Here is a 19,688-nt window from a genome sequence, read left to right as displayed (position 1 = left end):
TTGGCACAGCTCACAGCTTTTCAGGCCGGGAGGCTCCAACCTTCACTTTCCTCCCAGGACAACAGGACCACGCGTGAGGTGTCGTAAGGATCAAATGAGAGAATTTACACAAACAAACTGCAGAGCCCAGCTCCCGGCACATGGGAGGTGCTCCCCTGGCCCCGATGCAGTTGAAAGGAATTTCCCAAGGGGACGGACAGGCCTTGAACCCACTCCCACCCCTGCTCCACTCTGCACCGCCGCCCTGGGTCCTGCGACTCTCCCTCCGTCCCTGCCCCACCCCAGCCTATGCCCTTCCCTCCTCCTTCCCCCATCCTGTTGCCCTCAGTGCCGGCAGCTCGTGGTGGCCATGTGGCAATTCCCCCCTTCCCCCTGCCCAGCCCGAGCTCTGCCCATACCCACCTCCCACCTGGGCCTGTTCCCCCTCCTACCCCCACCCCTCACCCCACCCCCACGCCGCCCAGGGCCGCGCCACCTTCCACAGGCTTCCAGCAGTTGCCTGGGCCCTTGGCCCCACAGCACAAACACACAGGCCCTCGGGGCGCGTGGACAGGCGGCTTTATTTCTTTCCATGCCGAGGAATACAGGGCGTGAGCTGTGAGGGGTGCGGCGGTGGGAGGGTTCCTGCAGTTCCCTATGGGACTCCGGGAAGACTGGTCAGCACCCCGAGCCGGAACCACTGCGTTCATGCAGCCAGCGGCCGGCCCGCCACGGAGCTGGGACAGCAGGGCCACTGTCCTTCCAGCTCCAGCGAGGCCTCGGGATGCCAGGCTGCCTGGGGCAGGGGGGCAGGGTGTGCAGGCAGTGGGGCGCCCTTTGCCATCATCTTCCCCTGGTTCATTTCTCTCTTCTCCCTGAAGTGCTGAGCTGAGGCCCCCAGCGCCTGCTGGGGGACCTGGGACTGCTGAGCCCCCTCCAGAGCCGGGCCTGTGAGCCTCAGTGGCCATAGACCTCAGTCTCTCCTGGCCTGGCCTGGCCTTGCAGGGACACAAATACTCTGGGTCACCCCGAGGTCCCCCCTCCCCCCCAACCAGGGCATCTCTCTTTTGGCCTCAAAGTTCCCATAAAGCAAACACAACCGGGTCTCCTTTAGGGAGGGGAGAGGCTGGAGCGGATTCCTGGGGGGACTGACTCAGCAAGGCCTGCCCCCAAGTGATCCCGGGGCCTGCGCCCTCCCCTCCTGGCGGTCACTCGGGTTGGCCTGCGCTCAGGACCCAGCACTCCCCTGGCAGACAGTCTGCGCTACGCCCTCCCAGGGGCCATGCGGAGGGTGGGGGACTGGCAGGGGTCCCGAGAGGAGGCATAAGCATCGTGAACAGGCTCAGGGGAACATTCTTGGCCAACCTGGGGCCGGTCTGGCTGTGGCTAGGAACCTGCCCTCCACTGAGCGCAGTGACCCCGGCTGCTGGGCAGGGCCCCAGCGGCAAAGCCTGGAACATCCCTCTTCCAGAGTCCGGGAGCCAACGCCAGTGGGGAAGGTGGGCACAGAATTTGGGGGAGAACCTGGAGCCAAAAGCCAGGCAGGCGGCCCAGGGGCCATGGTGTCCAGCGCTGCCTCAGGCATGAGAGTGATTCCCGAGCCCCGGGCCCCCCTCTCCCACAGACTGGCCCTTCTGCCTGCTCTTCCCTCTGTCGGGATTCTCGACCAAGAAACACGAAACCTTCATAAAAACTCTCTGGCCCACTTCCCTCCAGGGAGCACACACACTGCCAACGGCCCAGAAGCCCTTGGGGAGTGCCCCTCTGCCCCCCCACCCCCCGTGACCCCAAAGCCGCCTTCAGGCAAAACCTCGGCTGTTTGTGGGTGGCCAGGGGCAGCGGGGGAGGCACAGGGCATCAGATGAGGCCGGGCGGGGGGTGGGGGGCGGGAGGCCCATGCCCCATCTGAGCTGCTCTGTACGGGGCCCAAGTTTGTACCCCAGACCATGGGGGGCCATGGCAGGAGGGAGCTCAGGCCGGGCTCCTCACCAGCTGCGGTTAGGCCCTAGGAGTTCTTGGTCGGTGCCCCAGACAGCAGGACAGGGAGGGGCGGGAGGTGGACGGGGCCCTGGGAGACTCGCCGGGACCATAGTTCTCGGCAGAAAAAGTTCCGGAGAGGCCCGTGCCGAGCTGTCCCTGTTCCTGTCTTCGCCAACATTCCTTTCGGCAACTCACCCTGCAATGGGGGAGGCGGGGGGCGGTTACGTGTGGCCGTCGCCTCCGTCCCGGGCAGCTGTGCGGCTGTGGTCTGTGTGCCGGAGGCCCCAGGGCCTGCGGAGCATCACTCGGCCTCTGAGGTCGGTCAGGGCACGGCTGGGATCGCAGCAGGCATGTGGCACAACATGCAAACAGTCCTCCCCTTCCCTCCTCAAGGAAAAGGCAAAGACCCCTCCTCCGTCCGTGGGGCTGGATTCTGCTCCTGCTGGCAGTATACGCTGCTCGGTAGATGCCAGGAAAGTGGGGATGAGAAAGAAGCCAGGACACGGGGCAAATGCCAGGCTGTGTCCATGAGGTTAAACCACATTATTCACTGGTTTCAAGGCCATTTCGTTCCCTTCCTTCCTTTCTTCCTCTGGCTTTTCCCATCGGATGTGGACTGCAAAGGGGTGACAGAGGTTCCCTCTGAGTTGGTGCTTTTGGAGCCTGGGGACAGGTGGGCCCTTGGCAGTCATGGTCCTGTCCTCCGTGGGGTGAGGGGGTGGGGTGGGAACGCCGGCTGGCCAGGGCTGTCTCTGCTGGCCGGCCCCTGGTCACTTCTATTTCTTCTGAACTGTAAAGAAAGGACAGTTACGCAGAGCAGAGCTCAGAGCACCGGGTCCTCGGGTCCCTGTTTGGAGGCCTGGGGTGTTTGTTTCCTCGTGGGACAGGGCCACAAGGACCACCTGGTTGGGCTCTTGGTGGAGCCGAACTCCTGCCATGAGAGGACGGAGTCCTGTGAGCCCTGAACACAGAGCCATCTGTGCTGGGGTTTCCTAGTGGACGCCCAACAGTTCCCTCTGCCATATTGAGTTCAGTGGCTGTCATGTGCCATCGAAAGAGTCATGGCTGCCCGGCCAGTGTGGCTCAGTGGTTGAGCGTTGACTCAGAAACCAAGAGGTCGCCGGTTCGATTCCCGGTCAGGGCACATGCCCAGGTTGCGGGCTCGATTCCCAACAGGGGCCACACAGGAGGCATCTGATCGATGGTGTTCCTCTCTCATCAATGTTTCCATCTCTCATCCCTCTCCCTCCTCTCTCTCTAAAAATCAATTAAAACATATTTTTAAAAAAAATAGTCATGGCTAACATGACAGGCAGCAGCAGGACAAAGGCATCACAGGCGACTGAGGCCTCCTGGGTGATACTGAGCTAACGCCCCGGGCGGGTGGGTTCCTGCCTCACGTACCTGCGTGTCTGTCAGACTCAGAGAGATCGCGGAATGTCTTCAATCCAGGCAGATAGGAAGCGGAGGACCTGGGTTTTGAACCTGACAGGCTGATTACCAATCCGACCTCTTCCCTCTCCTCAGTGGCCACGGTTGCCCATGACCCCAGGGCTGACTCCCAGGCTTTCTGCCCCCACGGTGAACACCCCATCGCCTAGACCAGTGCCTCCAAACCTTACTGATGGGGCTGGGAACCTTCGTGAGATGCAGATTCCGGTTCAGTGGGTCTGGGTGGGGCCTGAGAGCCTGCATTTCTGACACGTTCCCGGGGTCAGCAGCCACTACCACTGCTCCAAGGAGCCCATCTAGGGGAGCAAGGTCTTTCGGGAAAAGCCTGGGTTGTTGGTCACTGCAAGGGGCAGAGATCCCTGGGGACTTCCGTGTGTGTGTGTGTGTGTGTGTGTGTGTGTGTGTGTCTTTCTGTCTGGCTTCTTCTTTCTGTCTGGGGAGCTGCATGGGCCTTTTGAGCCACTGGAGTGACCCTTGGAAATGGCTCCCCTGCTTGGAGAACTTCCTTGGGCCACCTCTGGGTGCTCACAAATGTGTTCCTTTCTGGCTTCCGCCATGTGCATTGTTACTTCCGGCCTGTCCTGGCTGTCTCAGCTCCATTTACCAAGACGGACACATCCGCCATCTCGGCTGATGCTCACCAAGCCTCTTCCTACTGCTTTAGACAGGAAGGCCCCTCGGGTTCAACTAGACAGCCAGCGGCCCGGGGCCCTGGCCATCAGAGCCTCTGGCTCCTAGGCCTGTGCTCTTCCTTTTTAAAAAATATGTTTTTATTGATTTTTAGAGAGAGAGGAAGGGAGAGAGCTAGAAACACCCATGAGAGAGAAACATCACTGGTTGGCTGTGGACTGGGCATCGAGCCTACAACCTGGGCGCGTGCCCTGACTCGTGCCCTCTTGGTTCCTGGGTCACGCTCTTCCCCCACCCTTTCCTTGTAATCCGCTTTCCAGGAATAGACAAGGCACACAGCCAGCCGACTCAGCTGGTTATGCCTGGAACTGAGTTGCTTTTGGGGAATGAGAGGATAGGCTGTGGTCCCCACCGGCTCTTACCTTCCCCCCGCTGCCCCTGCCCCAGAGGCCAGGCTACACCCCGGGCTGGCACGGGGCTGGGCCTCACCTGCGAAGTTCACGGTCACGGCCACAATGATGATGATGATCCCCATGATGATGAAGGTGATGCTGAGCAGCCGGGCCAGGCGGCCCAGCCTCCGGGCCCCGTCGATGTCCCCCTGCTGCACGCTGCTTCGAGACTGCGGAGAGAGGGGGTGGCAGGGGCCGCGGGAAGCCTGTCCTCACAGCCCTGTGGGGGCCCCTGGAACACACCCGGTCCCACGGCAGCCCACTCTCCAGCTGCCTCCTTGGGGGAGAGGAAGTGGCCTTCTCCTGGAGAAGTGGCCTGGATTCAAGGGGCCGGGACCCTAACCAAGCCTGGCCCTCGCCGGCGGAGGACAGCCGGGAGCAGAAGCAAGCACTGCCGAGTCACAGAACCACAGGGTGGCAGAGTGGAGACGGAGGGCCTGAGAGAGAGGCCCAGGTCCAGGCTGCACTGAGCTGGTGGGAGCCGGTAAGCCAGGCCCCTCCAGACCCCAGGCCTAGGTGCACTGCGGTGGCTGCACCGAGAGGCTAAGGCGGTACCTGTGGCTTTCTCCATGGCCTGCCGGGCCTGTCTCCTTTTCTCTGTGAGCTCCCTCTGCCACAAAAGAAAAAAAAATCCCCGGTTCTCCCTTCCCACCCAGGAACCACATCCTAGTTCAGCCAAGCCCCTTCCTGGCTCACACCAGAAAGGCAGGAGTCAGGTTTGAACCAAGAAGACTGGGGCTGGGGCTGGGGCTGGGGCTGGGGCTGGGGCTGGGGCTGGGGCAGGGGCTGGGGCAGGGGCTGGGGCTGGGGCTGGGGCAGGGGCTGGGGCTGGGGCTGGGGCTGGGGCAGGGGCTGGGGCTGGGGCTGGGGCTGGGGCTGGGGCTGGGGCAGGGGCTGGGGCTGGGGCTGGGGCAGGGGCTGGGGCTGGGGCTGGGGCTGGGGCTGGGGCTGGGCTGGGGCTGGGGCTGGGGCTGGGGCAGGGGCTGGGGCAGGGGCTGGGGCAGGGGCAGGGGCTGGGCTGGGGCTGGGGCTGGGGCTGGGGCTGGGGGAGCCACACTCCTCCTCAGTGAGCTCGCTGTTTCTTGGCCCTATTTAATGTGAAGTCAGGTGGATGAGGGCAGGAACATAGAGCGTCCTGGGGTGCCCAGCAGGGGGTGTGTCCCAGGCATCTCCATCAACTTATGCCCCTGCCAGGAGCACTTGCCAACTTGCTGGCAAGGGCTGGCCCGCAACCTCCAGCTCTAGAACTCCCAGATGTTTGACTTCTGGAACAGGCATGCGCAGGAGTCCTCCGAAATAAATATTTGGTTATTTACTTTCTGATTATTTGAGACCCCTGAGTTCAGAATGGACATGCGGTCAAGCACCTTGATGATGACGGTTTATCGAGTCCTTATTTTGTACCAGGCCGCTGGCTAAGGCCTGGACCTACGTTATCTCATTCAGCCACAGAATCACCCTAAGAGGGGGACAGTGTTGCCCTTTCTTTTTTTTACTGTTTTAACTCTAAAACAATATGTGCAGGAGAGCAAGGAGTGATTCCGTTTAAGTCAGTATCATGTGCTAGAGTCCCAGCTCCTAGCTCACGGCCTGGTGGGGAGGCTGGCCTCCATTGGGATCCCACACAGAGAGGTACCGTTGCCACTGTGGGTTGTGCTACAAAAGAGGAATGGTTTCCAGCGGCCCCTCTGGCCGTGTGGGATCAGAGAGGAGGCTGGCCTTCAGGAGCTGATGCAGACGTGCAGCAAGATGACGGTGGCTGAGTTCATCACTCCGTCCCGGTATCTCCCCTGGCCCCCACTGTCCACAGACCAAAGACTAAACGCAGGTTCGCTTTGCGTTTTCTGACTTTATCCTCTCCTGTCTCCTCCACCCTCTGGGCCTGGTCGGTCTGAGCCACTCGGGCATGAGCACTGGCGCCACAGGCCTGTGCTGCTCCTCATGCCGGCATCCTTGCTCCACGACACCACACGGCCACCTCCTCTCCAGCCCTCAAGGGCTGGCTCCAATGCCACCGCCTCCGTGAAGCAGCCAAGATTCCTCCACTTCACTGGAGTAATCATTGTCCCTTATATTATTGGAAAATCTACCCTGTCTCAGGAAGCATGGTAAATGCTTGCCATCCATTACAGCAGAGGTTCTCAACCTTCTGGCCCTTTAAATACAGTTCCTCATGTTGTGACCCAACCATAAAATTATTTTCGTTGCTACTTCCTGTCATGTTGCTTAATGTAATCTTAATGTAACTGTCATGTAATCTTAATGTAAATATCTGATATGCAGGATGGTCTTAGGCGACCCCTGTGAAAGGGTCGTTCGACCACCAAAGGGGTCGCGACCCACAGGTTGAGAACCGCTGCATTAGAGCCAGGGTGGGGAATGTCTGGCCCTACCATGGCATTAAGGGTGAATTAATTTAAATGTTTGGCCAAATACAGCAGGCTAATTTTTAAGTTGATGACTTTGTATGGCCTGCAAATGATGTTATAAATACCCAAACGGCCCTGGACAGAAAAAAAGGCTCCCCACCCCTGCCCTAGAGCATCTCATCCTCACACCATAGGAGCTAGGGACTGTTACCAGGCCATTTACAGCTGAGGAGCTGGGACATGCAGGCCTTCTGAGAGAAGCAACCAGAGGCATGGACTAAGGCCGGACCAGGAACGGCCCTGGGCCTAGCTGGTTTGGCTCAGTGGATAGAGCATTGGCGCTGGGACCGAAGGGTCCTGGGTTCAATTTCAGTCAAGGGCATATATCTAAGTTGCAGGCTTGATCCCTGGCCCTGGCCAGGACACGTATGGGAGGCAACCATTTGATGTGTCTCTCTCACATTGATGTTTCTCTCTCTCTCTCTCTTCTTCTCCTCACTTCTGCTCTCTCTAAAAATCAATGGGAAAATATCCTCAGGCGAGGATTAACCAGAAGAAGCAGAAGGAGGAGAAAGAGGAGGAGGAGGAGGAGGAGGAGGAGGAGGAGGAGGAGGAGGAGGAGGAGAGCCCTGGCTTTTACAAAACAGAATGTGGATTTTGTCCTATATGCATTGGGGAGTGTACAACTGGGTGAGACATAGAGGATTTCCTCAAGACAGGAAAGAAAAAAGATCCAGTGAAGAGGGTGAGGGTGAAAAGACCAAGGGGTGATTGGCACCCCAGCATCCCCGGGCAGCAGGTCTGGACCTGAGCTCAGGGGTGAACTATGGGCAGCAGAGGAGAGCGCTCTGTCCTTGGAGACTGGGTGAAGGTGGGTGCGGGGATCTCACGCCTGGACAGGTCTGCAGGTGGGTCTGCGCAGGAAGTTGTGAGTGTTCCTGCCTCTGGACCTCAGGGGTATCAGTGACCAGGCACCAATGTCATCCAGCAAGAGATGAAAGAGAAGGTGGGTCTGGCATGAGGAGGGGCATGGAGTGGGGCTATGGCAACAGCCTCCTGGACATGGCAGGGGCCCAACCAGGAGCAGGTGTAGCCTCCAGCCCCCTAGAAGGGCCGTCTGGCTAAGAGCACAGGTTCTGGAGCCAGACCTGGATGCCTTCCAGCTCCACCCTTAACTGTGTGACCTGGAAGTGGCTTACCTTTACCGTGCTTTACTATAGTTTCCTCAGCAGGTAAAATTGGTACCTACCTCATCGGTTCTTGCAGGGATTAAATGAGATAATATAAGCAGGGGGGCTTAGCTTGGTGCCTGGCAATAGTAAGTGCTCAATACACATAGTAATGAGCCCAGCCGAGGTGGCTCAGTGGTTGAGTGTCGGCCTATGAACCAGGAGATCAATGATTCTCTCTCATCATGGATGTTTCTATCTCTCTCTCCCTCTCCCTTCCTCTCTGAAATCAATAAAAAGATATTAAAAATAATAGATATAGTAATGAAGTATGTTTATTGTTAACCCTCCACTGAGCCTGAGAAGGGAAAAGGATCATAAGCCATTGACCTTAGCAGAGGAGGGCGGACCTGTTCTGGAAGGGAAGTCGTCTTGGTGAAAACCACCAACAGCCCTCCTTTCACTTGGGGAAATGTCCCAGGCAGGGCGCTAATGACGCGATCACTGTCCGTCCAGGCACCTGCCACTCCTCCGCGCTCTCTCTCTTCCCTCCTCCTGCTTTCCCACACCCACTCCAGCTTGATTTTGATGGCGGTGGGGTGGGGGGTACGGGAGGCTCCTCCCGATGTCCGTCTCCCCCAGGGGGACACAGCACTGTTTCCATGCTCATCTTTGGTGCCCAGCCTCAGCAAGGTGCCTCGCTCTGGCAGGTGCACCGTGAAGAGCAAAGCCGCCCGGCACAGCTGTTTTCTGCAGCTCTAATTTCCGGGAGAGGATCCTAGCCCCTCCCTCCCGGACTCGCCCTCTGTCTCTCCCCACCTCAGATACAATCAGGTAAGAATTCCTGGCCTTTCTCACGTCCCTCAAGTCTGTCCCTCCCTCCCTAGTCCCAACTCCACCGCCCTAGCCCAGTCCCGGTATATGGCGCATCTCTTCTCTCTGCTCCACCCCTGTCCCCATCCAACCTCTTCTTGACGTCTTTGAAATACAGGCTCGGCCATATGACATAAAAGGGATCCAGCTTTCTGCCCCTGAGCCCTTCCACGTGCTGTCTCTGCTGGGAAAACAATGAGGAGGGTCTGTTTTCTAACCACTGAACTTAGCCAGTGGCATGTTCAGTGTTCAGAGCAGATTCTTGAAGGACGTGAGCACTAGCCCACGCCACCCCCAGCTCTCTGCATGGCCAGCCCAGGTCACTAAACTCAGTTCCACCAAGGCAACATTGGGGGGAAGGGAGGCCAGCATACAGGAAGGCTTCCGGGATTCCCAGGAAGTCTGGCTTTAGAGATTCTGGGGCTTCCTTGAGTCGTGACCAAGGGACTCATTCTCAGGGGTAAGCCTGGCATGCAGGGGAAGGGGGGCAGCGCTTGAGATGAGTCCTGCCCCCCACTTTGCAGAGAAATAGTTGTGAGTGCAGCAATGATTCAGGACCATGGAGAGAGGAGCACACGGGGCTGGCTGGGAATGGGACAGGGACAGGGGGAGGCCACAGGGAGAATTTTCCCAGTCACTCTAAGCCCAGTCCCTCTTCTTTATCCACAGAACCATCGGTCCTTGCTACCCAGCCATGCGTGTTCCCAGCGTAGCTACCTCAACGGGGACTCTCCGGCTCTGAGGAACACGCATGACTGGGAAGCAAGGACTGATGATAAAGAAGAGAGACCGGGCTTAGTATGAACCTTAGTATGAACCGGGCCGGGAAAATTCTCCCTGTGGCCGCCCCCAGTCCATAGAAGCGCCTCACCACCGGCTGGCACTCACTTCTGAAGCCCCGCCCCCCATCAATTACCAAGTGAAAGACCCATTCCCTGCCTGCAGGGATGGAGGGAGACCCTTCATTTCTTTTCCTCCGGGGAAAGTACCAGCTGCTCTCTCACCCCCACTTAGTGGCATCGTCTTCGTGTACAAAATGGCTTAAGTCGAAGGCACAATAATCATTTCAGTGATGATTATAATGACTGTGAATTAATAGATCATCTGCAATTGCAATGGCTGTGGGAATGGTGAGGGAGAAAATGAATTCAAGTTAATAGATCGGGGAAGAAAGATTGAAAAGAGTCTGAGAGTGGGTCAGGGGTGGGGAGGATGCTGGGGAGAGCTTCGTCCGCCCTCACCCTCAGGCTCAGGCCAAACCCCAGCAGATCTGAGACTGACAAGAGGTGCCAGGGCTGGTCAGCGATTAGTCCTTCCGGGGAGGTCCAGCGTCTCCCTGCAGGATAAAGCAGAGGGGTGCCCTCTCCATGCCCCCTGCACAGCCCTCTCTCTGCAGCCCCGCAGTTGTCTCCGCCAGGCCCTGCCTGCGAGCTAACCCTTCCATGGCTGAAGAGTGGCGAAGAGTAGAGGGGGGATACGTGGTGATGGACGGAGACTTGACTTGGGGTGGGGGACACACCGGATCGCGTACGGATGATGTGTTGTAGAACTGTGCACCTGAGACCAATGTAATTTTCTTAGCCGGGGTCACCCCAGTCCACTCATTTTTTTAAAAGAGTGGGGAGGAACGGTGGAGGTTCCAGGGGAGGAGTCAGAGCAGCTGCCGGGGCGGATGGGAAGGAACTGGAAACGCTGAGGGGCCTGAGATAGCAGCTGTTTACCAACCGATCCTGAAGTTTTTCAACATGTTATGCCGGCTGACCGGCTGACCGGCTGACCGGCTGACCGGCTGACCAACCGGCTGACCGGCTGACCAGCAGCCTGGCTGGGACTCTTGCTGAGTGAAGGGATGAAGGCACAAATGGATGAACGTGAACCTGCACCATGTCAGTTAAATAACAAGGTCACCAAAGTGCCTACGGAAGGAGGTGTTGAAGCTCCCACATTTGCAGAAACAACCTACAGAGGAGGGGCTGCGGAGGCTCCCCAAAACCACAGACAGGGCTGCCCAGCTCCCCTGGGTGGTGTATGAGGGTGAGACTTCATTATCCCTAAACTGGTTGAAGTCAAACTGCCTGTCCCCTGGGGGTCTGCCCTTCCCTCTGATGTTGCAGTTTCATTTCGAGTTCATAATAACAGCACCCACTCCATTTACTCCGTGCCCGCTCAGGGCGAGGTGTTTCCACACATAGTAACTCATGAGCCCTCCCAATAACCCCATGAGGTAGATGGTTTATTAAACCTATTTTGCAGAAGAGGAAACGGGCTAAGGAAGGAGGCTGCGTGACTTGGACACGGTCGGGAGGCATAAAAGGGACAGAGCTGGGACGCTCCCCCGGGTCTACCTGATGCTTATTTTATCCCCTTTGTCCACTGAAGGCCCGCTGCCTGGGGTCCAGCTCCAGGATCTGGACAGCAGACGTTGCCAGCTTTGAGGCGCGTGGCCATTTCTCAGCTTCACCCGGAAGTAAAATCGATGAAGTCAGCCTTGCCCTGGCCACCCCAGGAGGCTCACGGGAGGCTGCAGTTCTGAGCACATGGCTGAGTCTGGACAACTCCGCAGGTACAGCCCTGATCCCCCAGCTCTGGTCACAGCAGGCCGCAAAGCCACCGAGAGAGGGGCCTACTGGTCCATTGCTCTCCCACTGACGGAGTTGCGGGGGAGGGAGAGACAGTGGGGGAGGAGGTTTATGGGGGGGGGGCAGGGGAAGAGGAGAGGAAGTGGAATTCTTCCCTCCCCGCACAGATGCCTGAAAGGTCTGGCTTTCCTGGGAGGGGCACACCATCCTCGTCCCCAGGGGTAGGTGCAGGGTGGGACCAGGGAGAGAACACGGGGTTCAGCATCCAGCGGTGTGACCGTGGGCCCGGTGCTGTTCTGCACATCTCAGTGGTCTCATCTGTGAAGTGGGCACAATTAGCCGGACTCTGTCAGCCTCACCTTAGGGCTTGCTCTGCGGACAGTGCGCTCTAGACGAGCTGCCAGGGCTGGGGCTCTCCCTCCACCCTGAATCAACGGCTTGATCCTCCACTTGGGAACCAGAGCGGGGACTTCAGGGGAGCAGTCCTGAACGTGGAGAGCGGCTACAGCGTTTGGACAGGTTCGAGCCTCATACTAATGAGAGGGCACAGTCTTCTCGTGGCCACGTGCAAGTCCCAGCTTGGAGGGCAGAGCCCTCCCAGCACAATTGTAGCCAACAGCTATGGTTGTGAGCTTGAACCTACATTCCAAACACGTGGCCCCACGTGTCTGAGTGATGTGGGCTTGATAGAGTTCAGGTGCATGTAACTGAGTAAGATCGAAATGCACGAGAACGTTGTAAACATCTTGACCACGCCCTTACTTTGCCTCCTGGAATCTGGCTATAAAATAAAGACTCGGCTTGCAGTCCGTGGCGCCATCTCTCCGTCTGGGAGCAGCATCCCACCCAGACCCAGCTTTCTGCTCTTGTCTGTCTTTTCTCCACCTTCACCGCCCCCTCTCAGGGTCACTGAACCTGGCTGAGCTGGCGCAGCACATAAAGCGCCCTGGGGCTGAGGATGCCATGGCCATGCCTGCTCGCCACACCTGAAGTTGGTCCCCAGGACCTGGAGACACCGGCACAGGAGGCTCACTCCCTTTCTGCACTCTCTGACTCTCCTGCCCCCTGGCTGTCTGGGTGGGACCCAGTGATTCAGCCCTAGATGAACACCTAACCCCCCCACCCCCTGGGAAATGGGCGTTTCCTCTGAACTAGGCTGGTTCCCAGAAGAGGGAAGACTATTGTGGGCACCCCCAATAACGCTCCCCCCCCCTGGCACCCCTGACCCAGGAGGCAGGCTGCGGAGTGGGCAGGAAAAGAGCGTGGGCTCCAGGCGCCGTGGGCCCCCGTCGCTAGCAGGTTATTTCACACGTCCATCCACACTGGACTTCCTCGTCCGCAAACTGAGAGCAATAGCAATACCTGGGCCTCACAGGGCTAGAGTCTGGATTACATGCGATCATATACATCTAACATGTTTGGACCTGTGCCTAGCGTTTAGCAAGCACACGGTGAGGGTGGGAATGTTATCCCTCACCCTGGGCGTCCTCGGTTCCTTCTCTCTGGCTCGCGGCTCCCTTTAGAAATCCATTTCCACGGCTACACTCCACCCTTGCCTTGGCTGCTCCTCTGAAACCCCACCCCCGTCTCTCTCTCACCCTCACGCTCTCATAGCACCTGCCCACTGACTTCTTTGAGCCCCAACCTGTGACCGACCTCCTCTCTTCCGAGGCTACTACCACCTTCCTGGCCTCACTGCCTCCCAGTCCAACCCGATCCCTGGATTGGCTGCCTCCTGCACACCCCCCTCAGGAAGGCCTGAGCTCTATCCACTGAGCCAAACCAGATAGGGCTGCTTAAAATCTTTAGATTTTAAGTGTGGGCGTGGTTGCACCTAACTGTGAATATACTAAACATCAGTGTCATGCACTTTAGATGGGTGAGCTGTACGATATGTTATATTTCAAAGCTCTAAAAAGCCCCAAGCAAACCTGTGATGGTTGCTGTTCCTCACCGGGGAGATCAGCTGCCACAGCATTGCTGTTACTATGTGATAGCATTTAACCGAGTGCTGGGTGTTGTTCTTAAGCACTGTGTATGGCTTGTCTCGTTTGGCCCTCATCCAGCCCTATAATGTCGGTGTAATGGCGGCAACCCATTTCGCAGATAGGTACACTGAGGAGAAAAGAGGTTTGAGTGGCTTGCCCGAAGCCACACAATACCTTGTGGTTTCGCCAAGCACAAATACTTCTTGCAGCGTGTCGTAAGGATCTGTTTACAAGTTTCTCCCCACTGGACTGGAGGCTCCTGGGAATTGGTGATGATGTCTGGGTTAGCGCCTGATTCCCTGTCCCTGGCCCGGTGCCGATCAGGCCTGACTCAAGGGCCTGAGAAGGACATAGAAATGCACTGAGCGTGAGCTCACCGGTTTCCCAGTCTCGGGCCCAGCTTTCTTTTGACAAAGGTAGCTCACCCCAGCCTGCATCCTGCTACCCCCACCAGGAGACAGATCCTAGCAGCTGTTTTCTCCTGGGCCCTGGGGTGGTTCTCCTCCCCGAACCTGCCTCCCCTCCTGGGGCTTCTCCCTGTAACCGGGAGGTTGGCCCTGCCCAGAGCCACCGTCTGCAGCCCTGCGGCCTGGCCGGCCCCGCGGTCCCCAGTGCAGCAGGCACACAGGAAGCCCCTCGAAGGCCCCATCCTGGGTGCTGCCCAGCCCTGGCTCTTGTGCCCACGCCAAGTCCCTCTGACTTAGGCGGTGCTGGAGCTGCTGGGGCTGGGAAGGCTTCCCCGTGGAGGCCGTGCCTGGGTGAGGCAGACAGAGAAGGGTGGGAAGTAGAGGCTTTCTCAGAGGACGGCCCGCGAACAGCCAGAGTGACCACAGCTCCGAGGGGCTTGGTGATCGCGGCTCAGCGGCAGAGTCACTCCAGACAGAAGGACAGTCTCTCCCCACCCAGACCTCTGGCCTGGCCAGCCCGGGGCTAGCAGGTCACTGCCCCCTGCTCCTAGCTTCACCCTGGACGCCACTGCCTGCGCAGTCCAGTCCATCTGTCTGTCTCTCTCCTTCCTAGACCTCAGAAGTCACAGCTGCTGACCGTGTCTGTGACCCTCTGCAAGTAGCTCTATCCAAATGGCCTGGTTTGGGACGATCTAAGGCAGCGGTTCTCAACCTGTGGGCCGCGACCCCTTTGGCGGTCGAACGACCCTTTCACAGGGGGCGCCTAAGACCATCCTGCATATCAGATATCTACATTATGATTCATAACAGTAGCAACATGACAGTTATGAAGTAGCAACGAAAATAATTTTATGGTTGGGTCACAACGTGAGGAACTGTATTTAAAGGGCCAGAAGGTTGTGTACTCAAAGTCCTGCAGCACAAGAGTGCGCGAGAAGCAGAGACAAGCCCGCATGCCCTCCTTGGCAAGTCCAGCGCGCCCTCTGACTCGGTTTCCACCGCGGCCCAGACCTCCCCTACCCTGAGGACAGAGGCTGAAATCCGGGCAACCACCAAGGCCCAGAGGGCCTGGCGAGAACTGTCCCGAGAGGAGCAGCCTCAGGAGCCAGGCCCCCGGCCCCCCAGAGCCCGGCAGGGAAGCCCCCGGGGCTCTTGGAAACCAGAGCTGGCACAGAGAACACCCAGGTGCCGGGGGTGAGGTGTGGGGGAGGCTGTGGGGGGCTGGCTCCCCTCCTGAGAACACGGGCCCTGGGACTCCACGCCAGCTGCAAGCTCTGCTGATAGCGTAGCCTGCTCAGGAATGACTCCTGGGGACCACCCTCCCGCCCCACCACAAGACAGGACCCCCAACGTGGCTGTCTCTGTCGTTAGGAATTTAGCTCCAGGGGGGTCCCCGGGGCCTCCTCCCCAGCGGGTTCTGTGCCAAGTCAAGAGCAGAGACGACAGAGAACAGTAAACAAACGCTCTCCTGGCCCCGGACCCTCCTCCGAGGGGGGGTAGTCAGGCAGCTGAGAAAGGGGGTCTCTCCCCCAGCCCCTGGGTCCCCGCTCTCGCTTCTCTGCACCCGTGCCAGGGAGCATGCCCGCCCCCCCGGGCCCACCGGCCCCGGAGCAAAGGGCAGCACTTACCATGATAGAAAAGATGAGGGGGATGAGGTTAAGGGGCCAGACCGGGCAGAAGCAGGAGGCGATGGCAAGGATGAGGTAATCTTTGGGGGCCTCCCGGTCCTGGGCATAGGAGGCGGTGGCCGTGGAGGACGCCCGCCTGGAGCTGGCACGGGAGGGCGACCGGGGCAGGGAGGGCTCCCGGTGCCCCTCGGGGACCACCTTGAAGGGCAGCCCGTGGCCGTTCTGCTCCAGGTCCAGAGCCCCTGAGAGGGACTTGGGCAGCTTCAGGGGCTTGTCCCCCTTGTCCTCCACCTTGGCGAGCAGCATCTCCATCTCGGGCAGGTCCAGGGGCGAGGCGGCGCCTGGCTCCCGCGCAGGGGGAAACTGAGGCTGCAGGGGGTTGGCCATGTCGGCTTGAGCCTTGGGCCGCTTGGGTTCCAGACGGTGAGAAGGGGGTTCCGGAGGGACCTCAGCGCACCATTCCTCAGCCCAGACCCGGGGGGGGGGGGGGGCCCACAGGTCAGGGGCCGAAGTGTCGCCGGGGAGCAAGGCTTGGAGGGTGGGCTGTCCAGGCCCAAGAGCTCAGCGTCTGGGTCCTGCCCACTGCCCCGCTGGGAGCTGGAGACTTCAGTTGCGTTCAAGTTGGAGGCCAACTTTGCTGATGCTGCTGGCAGCACAGATGGGCGGGGAAGCAGCAGAAAGCAGCGCCAGGAGCAGAGAGAAGAGGCTCCTCTCCAGAGTGAGGCTCCGGCGAAGTCAGGGCGGCTGTGTGCGTGTGTGTGTGTGTGTGTGTGTGTGTGTGTGTGTGTGTGTGTGCATGCGCGCCCCACGCGGCCTCCCTCTCTCCCTGCCCTCCTCGGAGAAGCTTTTTCTTTTCAATTCTCTCTCCCACGAGAACCGCCCAGCAGCCTCTGCCCGGCCCAGCCCCACTCTGCCAGCCCGGCCCAGCCCAGAGGGACTTGGCTGACCTCCACTTGCCAGCGCAGCCACAGGCCTGCTCCTCTGGGCTGGGGGCTCTGGGTGGGGAAAGAGAGAGAGTGGGTCACACGGGGTGGGGGCTCTCCAACTGTCCTGGGGAATTGAGCCCCCTACTTTTCTTCCCCTGGGGCAGGTGGCTGCTTCCTCTTATCTGTCGGGAAACACTGGGCCCTGAACCCATCGCATTCCACCCCGACCATGACCTCCAACTCCTGGAGGCATCCAGGCCAGAGCCTGGCTCCCGGCTCCAGGAGAGAAGGGACGGAGCCCCAGTGTGGCTCCTGCAGGATCCTGCCTGGACCAACAGGGCCTGCTGCATGGGTTTCTGAGCAGCTCACCAAGGTGTGGGGCAGAGCGGGTGTTAGCAGGGAGTGTTAGCCCCATCTCATGCCCATCAGAGCTTTTCTGTGGTGCTAAGGAGCCGGCACTTGGGGCTCCTGGGGGCGCACGCCGACTCTGAGGGGCCCCGGTTCTGGCTGCCTGTCCACTCGGATTCGTACTGTCTTTGTTCTCTCTTCTGTCTTCTCTCTGTGTTTCTGCCTCCGCCTCTATTCTCTACATCTTCATGTCCCCAATCTCTCTCCTTACCTTTATAAGAAGGACGTGGAAACACCAGGATATGTGTGTGTGTGGTGTGTGGTGTGGTGTGGTGTGTGTGTGTGTGTGTGTGTGTGTGTGTGTGTGTGGTTTGCAGGAGGCTGTAGTAGTTTCAAACCCTGGGGTCATGCATGATGTTGGTGGGAAGTTAGAGATGGAAGGCAGCTCAGAGGTGATGTGGTTCAAACCCGTTGCTCTCACAGACTAGAAAGCCAAGGCCTGGAAATGGAAGGTGATGCTCATCTCCAACTGCATCCCAACCAGATACCAGTCTCCGGCCAGACCCGGTCCGGTCCGGGGGCTAGTTTGAAGCCGAACAAACCATTTCAGCAGAAAGAAGTGGCTTTGGGTGGTGTGTGTAGCTGGCTTCAGGAACGCGGCTTCCAGCAAGGATGGCGCGCGCAGAGGAGGGCGTGCGACGGGGCGGGAACCGTGAAGAACTGGGCACAGAGGGAGGGGGGAGGGCAGCGAGGAGCCGATGCCAGGGGAGCTAAAAGGACTCCTGGAGGCGAATCAGTCTCAAAAATTGTTTGTGCCTTTGAGGCACATATTCAGGTTTGGTGACTATGACTACATTAAATTAAGCATGGTGGCTCCATCCTGCAACTCCACTACTATTCACAAAATGCAGACCTCCGGGGCCGTGAGAGAGGCCCCTTGCCTACATGGGCAGCAGGGGTGGGGGCGTGGCTTCGTCCTCACCTGGCTCCTCGGGAAGGCTCTCACCCACCTCTAGCATGCACAGGAAGATGGGGTGAGCTGAGCTCCCCTGCCCGGGAACTTCCACAAATGTGCCGACACCTTTTTAAATAGGAGACTCCCTGCAGAGGGTGGCAAGTTGGGTCCCTGAGACCCCGAGACCCTACGTCAGCATCCAGTTTGGACAGAATTCCATGTCACAACCTGGGAGCTGGGCCCGGGGTGGCAGAACTCAGGTCTCCAGCCCAGTTCCGGGTCCTCTAGCCAAGTGACGGCTGAGCGCTTGAAATGTGTCTGGTCCCAATTGACATGTGCTGTGCGCATAAAACCCACACATTTCGAACACTTAGTACAAAGAGAGAGGATGCAAAGGATTCCCATGAATATGTTGTACATTGATTATATATTAAAATAATATTGTGGATGCACTGAGCCAAATAAAGCTATTAAAATTAATGTTGCCTGTGTCTTTTTACTCCTTTAACGTGCCTACTAGAAAAATTAAAAACCTGGCTTGCATTATATTTCTATTGGGCAATGCTGGCCTTGAGACAGAACAAACCTGACATGAAGGGGACTTTTTGACTTAATGAAAACTCAGCAAAGAAAAGGCCAGGAAGTCCCCAGGGTGGGCCATGGCTGTGATGTTGCTGGGTGGGCCGGCCTTCAGGACCTGGGGACTCAGGTTTGCTCTGCCTCCGTGAGGTGCTGGGCTCATGGTGCCATCTAGTGGCCCGGTGGTGCTGAGGGGAATGGCCAGAGATGGAGTGGAGACCAGGGCGAGGGGGAGAGGCAGGGGGAGGCAGGGGGAGGCAGGGAGAGGCAGGGGAGGCAGGGAGAGGCAGGGGGAGGCAGGGAGAGGCAGGGGGAGACAGGGAGAGGCAAGGAGAGGCAGGGGGAGGCAGGGAGAGGCAAGGAGAGGCAGGGGGAGGCAGTATCCAGTTTCTGCTCTAGAGCTGCTGAGCCAATCCAGCCAGCTGCTCCAGCTCCCACTCCCTCACACCCCAGATGAAGTCTTAGGTGGAGGTCCATGGGCCATATTCATCATTCAAAGTGAGCTTGGCCTGCACAGTATTGACTCAGCACGTGTTTTGTTTTGTTTTTAAATCTATTTCTCACAAAAACAGGCATTTTAGACTTTTGACATGAGGATCTTGGAACCCTAGGCCCATTTTCTGCGGAGCCACAGGGTCAGCTTAGCCATTCGAAGGAGAGCATTGAGCTCTTCCACCTCCACCCTCGCCTCGGGGGTCCGAGCTGTGCGCCCTGCCCAGCTAGACAGGTGGCTGGCCCTCCTGGTCTGCAGCTGGCCTCTCCCTGGTGCGGACACAGGGAACTGAAAAAAATCCTTCCCTTCTCTGCCCCTTTCCCCACTGGGCTATGGGGTCATGGAGGGGCAGGCACGCACCCAGCTCCTAGCCCAGTGCCTGGCTCACAGGTAAGGGTGGGCGGATGAACTGGAGGAAGATGAAAACTCCAACCAGGTACCCAAGGCGTGTCCACACCACCACTCGTTCCACCTCTGCCCGCCCCAGCCTAGCTGCCCGGAGCACGGAGGATGCTGAGGTGTGAGCAGTGGAGGGGACAGTGGACCTGCACACCGGGGGGTGCCCTTGGGTGGTGGGTGCGCAGGGAGGCAAAGCTCAGAAAGGGGGGTAAGTTGGAGCCTAATCCCAGGGGAAGGACAATTCAGCCCCTCATGTATACTTCCGGGTCTGTGACTGTGGTCCTTTGTACCCTGGACTCTTTGGGTATCCGGAAACCCTATGGGGCGGACAGAGCAGGAATCATTAAGCAGATTCTTCTTCTCACTGAGGACTTCCTGGGCCCAGCTCACCCCGCTCTAGGGGTGACGGCCTTTTGGTGTCTGTACACACACACACACGCCAAGTGTGAGGAAAACTCAATGTGATCATGTTCCCAACGCAA

General features: G+C 58.6%; 1 protein-coding gene across 1 annotated transcript; it reads right to left on the bottom strand.

Moving 5' to 3' along the window:
• Window positions 1-541: 541 nt before the first annotated feature.
• On the bottom strand, window positions 542-15,893 carry TRARG1 (trafficking regulator of GLUT4 (SLC2A4) 1; the record flags this gene model as incomplete). The annotated part of the gene is made up of 3 exons (XM_081110488.1): window positions 542-2,749; window positions 4,531-4,663; window positions 15,507-15,893. The coding sequence occupies 3 exons, from the start codon at window positions 15,891-15,893 to the stop codon at window positions 2,736-2,738; spliced, it is 534 nt and encodes a 177-aa protein (XP_080966614.1). The 3' UTR covers window positions 542-2,735.
• Window positions 15,894-19,688: the final 3,795 nt, after the last annotated feature.

This window comes from Myotis nattereri, assembly GCF_964212035.1.
Source record: "Myotis nattereri genome assembly, chromosome: 16".
Lineage (NCBI taxonomy): Eukaryota > Metazoa > Chordata > Mammalia > Chiroptera > Vespertilionidae > Myotis > Myotis nattereri.
This window is presented reverse-complemented; position numbering and strand designations above follow the sequence as displayed.